The sequence below is a fragment of the Esox lucius genome, chromosome 4 (assembly GCF_011004845.1).
Source record: "Esox lucius isolate fEsoLuc1 chromosome 4, fEsoLuc1.pri, whole genome shotgun sequence".
Classification (NCBI taxonomy): Eukaryota; Metazoa; Chordata; class Actinopteri; order Esociformes; family Esocidae; genus Esox; species Esox lucius.
This window is the reverse complement of record NC_047572.1, coordinates 5412601-5418600: the sequence shown is the minus strand read 5'-3', so window position 1 is coordinate 5418600 and position 6000 is coordinate 5412601. Positions and strand designations below refer to the sequence as shown.

At 42.1% G+C, this 6000-nt stretch overlaps 1 protein-coding gene across 1 annotated transcript; it reads right to left on the bottom strand.

Moving 5' to 3' along the window:
* Positions 1-3362: 3362 nt before the first annotated feature.
* LOC114839129 lies at positions 3363-5576 on the bottom strand. Its single transcript, XM_034291969.1, has 6 exons — positions 5520-5576; positions 5267-5360; positions 4838-5173; positions 4429-4594; positions 4224-4351; positions 3363-3686 (listed from the first exon to the last, which is right to left on the bottom strand). Exons 1-6 carry the CDS (start codon positions 5549-5551, stop codon positions 3363-3365), a joined length of 1080 nt encoding a protein of 359 aa, XP_034147860.1. The 5' UTR covers positions 5552-5576.
* Between the last annotated feature and the right edge of the window lie 424 nt (positions 5577-6000).

The following is a 6000-nucleotide window of genomic DNA, read 5'->3' as shown; positions in this document are numbered from 1 at the left end:
CCCATGCCGTAAGCTGTCCCCCAAGTACATCGGTCCTTTCAAGATTATACGACGCATAAACCCTGTTACCTACCGTCTGCAATTGCCCCGCCAGTACAGGATCTCCCCTACGTTTCATGTATCTCTCCTCAAGCCGGTTCATTGCAGTCCCCTACATCCACCGGTCGCCCTGCATCCTGCTCCGCCTCCTTTGGACGTGGATGGGGGACCGGCGTATGCGGTGCGGGACATCCTGGATTCCCGCCGCCGTGGTGGCCTCCTACAGTACTTGGTTGATTGGGAAGGTTATGGCCCGGAGGAGAGGGCCTGGGTGCCCGCTCGCGACGTCCTGGCCGCGGACCTCACTGCGCGGTTCCACGCTGCGCGCCCGGATCGTCCTGCTCCCCGTCCGCGGGGTCGTCCGCCGCGGCGGTCTCGGCCGTCGGGGGCCGGCCGTAGGGAGGGGGGTTCTGTGAGGTCTTCCCGTCACTCCCGGTCCGATTCCTCCCTGCCACACTCTGCACCTGCCACCAGTCCACTTCCCAGCACGCATGAACGCACCCAACACTCCAGATCCCAATCACCTGAATATTGAACACCTGTGCCCTGTTTACCCCTCTATTTAACCTGTGCTCTTCCTCCCCTCCAGCGTGAGGTATTGTTCCCAGTGGACCTGCCAAGCCTTCTATCGCGCGCTCATTACTAGTAGATTCCCAGCCTGTTGTGTTCTCTGCCCTCTTGTCCCGTCCTCTCTCCTCGTTTCCAGAACCCTGCGTCTTGACCTGCTTGTCCGCCCCGTCGTGTATCTCCCTGCCTACTCTACCTGTGTCGTTGCCTGTACGGACTGCCTTCCCGGAATACCGACCTCCCTGCCTGCCCCTGGATATCCTTGCCGTCTCTCCCGTCCTGTACTACAGCCTCCGCGGATTGATCACCCGGCATCCTGACCTACTTGCCTGCTTCTCGGTTTCGCGTCTCTGCTCCTCCCTGCCTGTGCCTTCGCCTTCAAGGACTGATATTCCGGTTTCCGACTCTCTGCCTGTCTTCATCGTTTGTGTGCTTGCCTACTCCCTTGTGCGACGTAAACAATAAAACCTACCATTGCACTTCTGCAATTGGACCCACACTACTCTGGTCCTGGTGTTCACTACAAAAATGACATTAATAATTTTTTTGAACACAGGGATATCAGACTCTATGCCACAGCAAACAAATAAACCAACATGATAATCATTGCCAAAATATTTAATCCAGTTGGTGGTATAGGCATCACAATGTGGACTCAGATCAAGACCCAGGCAAATTACGTCACACCCCTCTAGATTACACAACGTCTTAATATGTATTGGTCCATGTTCAAATCTTGTGAAATTAAAAGTTTCCCAGTAAAAGGCCATTTGTAATTGATGTTCCTTCACCATAGTTTTGGTAATGTTTTTGAAGTTCTTAATTGAACGTTTGAAAAAGTTATGTTTAGCCTCAAACCTCATGCACCAAACATGAAGGAGGGGGCCTATTTGTCTGATACAACGAGGATAGTGAACTAGAAAATGGTGTTTAGGTATTAGTCTTTTGTTTGGGAATACTGTCTTGAAAAGTCTATGGTGATCTGAAATTAAATGCTTAAGATAACAAGCCATGCCTTCAGTTACACGAGGAGAAAAAACAATGTAAACAATTTGTAACAAAATTAAAAGCAAGTGCCACATAGAATTGGTACGTTCAAAGAGATCTCCAAAAATTAGAGGTGTGTTGCGCAACAAACACCATGCCTGATTGGCATTTAAACCAAGATCTTTGCTTTCATCCATTTTCAAACCAGATGGACGATTTTTTCTATCAAGGTATCCGTAATTGAAAGCGTGAAGCCGATCACACAAATCAGTAAGTGTAATTGTCCTAGTGTTAAGCAAGTGCTGATAAACGAGTTTTAATTCATATTGTGCCACACCTTCCAAAATGTCGTGCATTATATCCACTGCGAAATTGTCACAAATATGGTAATATGTAAGTGTATTAAACAAGCAGGCCAAAAGTAGATGCTCTTCAGGCCAAAAGTAGATGAGAGTTGTTGATTATCTCTTAGAGTATCACAGTGTTCAGAATGAAGTTCTTTAGAACGAAAAACAACACCAGCTTGATCTTCAGAAAAAATATTCTGGAAAGCATCCCTTTCTGCTAAACAAAAAACGACAACAGTACGTTGCACTGAACGATTCAACATATCCAAATAAACTATGCAGCGCAAGGTTGTCTCCTGTAATCTGTACCACACTTCCTTTCAATGGGGTATCAGATACTGGGGTACAAACACCATCATTTTCCAAACATTTCAAATCATCCACTAGAGGCTTAATAATGGCATCAAACCCGTATTTCTTAATGTCCTCGGTATGAAAAAGCAAAATAAGTTGAATGTTCATCAACACAGAATTATATTTTGGAGGAAGATTTCTCAAAATAAAATACATGCAACCAAGTTTGTGGATTCCTTTTTTGGACCCCAAAGGATTAGCCGTCTCAAAGTCATCGTAGTACAGTTGAAGCTGTAAAGCATTCTTCTCTAAAGCAAATAACCTGTTACTTTTGACATATACACCATCACAAATATCTTCAAAAAATTCACATTTCTTTTCTTTTGTTTTCTGAAAAGCCTCCAAGATTTCTTTGTTTCTGAACATTGACTGAATAGTTTTGAGGACAGGCACATAAAGGAATCTGGCTGTATATCCCAGTTGTTCTGTCACGTCTAGAATCAAATCTAACACCTAGAACATATTCTATAGGTTGGACAATATGCCACTTGTCTTCATAGTATCTTTTCCGTTTAGCTTCTGTATTCAATGGAATGTTACTGAAAACGACCTCCTTCGTTTTGGTTTGCATGTCAGCAACCAATTCCTCAATTGACTCAACTAAGGCCTGAACTGTGCTATGAGCTACTTTTGAAGCTTGTAACTGTGCAACTACAGATGCACACATATCATTCAAGTTAATCTCAGTTCTAGAGGAGCTCTTCTTTATCAGTTCTCCACTTTCATCCTCATTACTCAATGCCAAATCATTGCCAAAAGTATGTGGAACAGAAGCACAACTATCACATCCACTGGGTGACTCGGAGAGACCCTCACTCTCGTTTCTACCGCCAACCCTCTCATAAGAATTGGAAGAAACCATGAATTGTCCATGAATTTTAACTAAATGCTTTTTAAATCCAGAGTAAGTTCCAAAGACTGATGTGCATCTAGCCTCTGCACAATGCAAACGCAAAAATCTTCCTGGATATAAGCCATGATGAAACTTCAGATGGCGACAAATTGAATATGAATTCTGGTGTAAGGTTTTGCAAACAAAACATGTAAACATGACTGAAGAACAGTGTATTAGTTTGTCAGATTAAGATACCTGGCCCTTAGTTCCCTCACTCTTGGCTTCTCTTTTGTTTTACCAACATCAATGATGTAAACTGCTGTTTGGATAAAGGTGTAAAACCCATCCAGTGCCTCGCTGTACGATGTTCTGAATACAAAATTTGTTTTAAATAGCTCGTCAAATGCTGCAATTGATGTGTGTGCTCGGCATGGAATTGCCTTTTTGTCCATGATGACATAGTACTTCTGGATCTTGTTTTTTTGTGTGCCGACACAAAGCAGGAAGGGCTGAGAAGGTTCCAGACTGGATAAGAAGATTGAAATGCTTGCACCAACCTGTAAAGGCAAAAGAAGTAACAGAAAAAGCAATTAATCTCTAGTAAAAAGGAGACTAATACGCACTAGCATTTTTGAAACTTTCCATGAAGAACAGTTTTGTTTAAACTATTTGAGCACTTTCTCTATTCTAAACACTAATATTCCCATTTATTGCACACAAATATCTCCCTGTACTATGGCTTGTGTTCAAAACACTACAAATTACAACTGACACTTCGTAATCTGCGTGGTATGTTCTCTGTTGACATCAAACACAAATGGCTATCAAGTTAGGTTAGGACCAGAAATATTACAGGAATCAGAAATGTGTTAAAATGTTCATACAACATTTAAATAGATCACATAGAAAGAATACAAAGCCACCATGCAATGGAGATGAAAGTGTAGCTTTGGATAGCAAGTGTGAATTGTTAAGAATACAGTGCTTTCTTAAGAAAATGCACAATTTGTCATATTCTGGAACAGTTTTTTTCTCTGAGAATGCTGCACTTTAAGATGTTTTGTTAAGAAAAACTGTTAACATTAAGAACTTACCTGCAGATACCTCACCAAGTAGTCCTCTGCCTGAAGGGCACTGATTTTTGCAGACTTTTTGTGACCCTTTGATGTGGGAGGAATGAGATGCAGCAGCAAGCAGAGTGAAGCAATATCACGGTCCCATCCTAAACAGTTAGTGTTATAAGTATAGGGTCATAAGTATTAAACGGACATGGCAAAATCTCAAAACAACGGAACTTACCACCATCACCGTCACCTTGTGCAGACCGTATTAGTGCCTCAACATGGAGACAGGGTCCTAGCCTTTTGGCATCTTTGATGATGTGTGGTCTGAAAAACGTTGGCCATCTGGCTAAGAACTTCCCGGATGTCTCCTCTCCGAAAAGCTTCAGGAAGTCCTGCTCAATCTAACATCAAATGATATGATATACATACTTGTCAGTTGTTAAACTTTTCTAACCAAGGTTATTCCCACACCATGATTTACATCATGAAATTAACCAGTTCCTTAAGCAATGTTAATAAAATAGTAAGAGCAGTAGTGTGCCATGGTGGGCGTGTAAAGCCTTCAGAAGTGCTGCTACATCATTAAATCACATTTTACTATTTTTTAAACTAAGTAAAGAGTTCACAAATAAATGTCCACTCACAAGGCCAGTTATGTCAAGAAATCTGGGGAAAGTGTCCAGGACCTCCACAGACTTGTCAGGATCATGGACCAGTTTCTGCCTGTGTTCAAAAGTGGCCTTCATTTTCTCAGCAACTAGTGCTTCATCAGAGGAATGATTCATCACAGCTATTGCTTCTTCACACTCATTATCAGTCAGTTGTTGTACGGCAGTAGCTGAGCCTCTTACAGCTTTTGGACCACCATTGCTCTGTTCATCTGCTACCCGAGACCTAGACTGATCAGATGAACTTCGTTGCACAGTCTTAAGACGCCAAGAAAGGTACCCGGAACCTGACGCTGGATCATAGAAGTGTTCCTGTGGAAAGTAAAAAAATATAGATAACTGGTAGCATTCAGTTAATTGTTTTGACAAAGCTTTAATAACTGCAGTCCACATTAACAAACTTACATATCCATGCTTCGCCAATGGGTCCTCTAGGTATGGGAACAAGGCCACAATACCTTGGGCATAGTTGATTCGTACAGCCTGCGGAGGAATCCGTCTGAAATGATAATAAAACATTCTATTTGGGGGATTCTTTTCAAAAGATTAAATAAGTAAATGAAGTGCAGAATAAAACTGTGCAAGTAACAATACGTCTAAAATTATAAACAAGCATAACGCAAAAACATAGTACTTTCATATGCCCCTTGAAACATACCCATGCACCTCCACCATATCAGCAACCAACATATTCACAAGCTGTCGTCTGGTTCCATCTGACAGTAACATGGTTTTTTGGTACTCCTGAAAGATTTTCTCCCCCCCAGGCTTTCTTTGTAGAACTTCAGTGACCATCTGTGCATATGGAACAAAAAAGCATGCAAACCTGAAAGACATTCACTCGGCAACCCAGCCTGACGTCAAACAGCCATTTGATTAAGTGCTAATCAGAATTAAGACTACCAGAAAAGGTGATCTTAGAACTTGCACAACCAATTTTACAATAAACACACTCAATTACACGTAAGGAGAATTTGCCTAAAAAATCTAATAAATGCTTACATTTTTGGCTGCTGTTGTGGAAATTTCTATGCACAATGTATTTCTCTGAGTAAAGGACTGAGTCCCACTGTTAAGATAGGTACAGGAATGTGTGGGACCTGGTATTTGCATAGGGGACATCTATTGTCTGTCCAGAT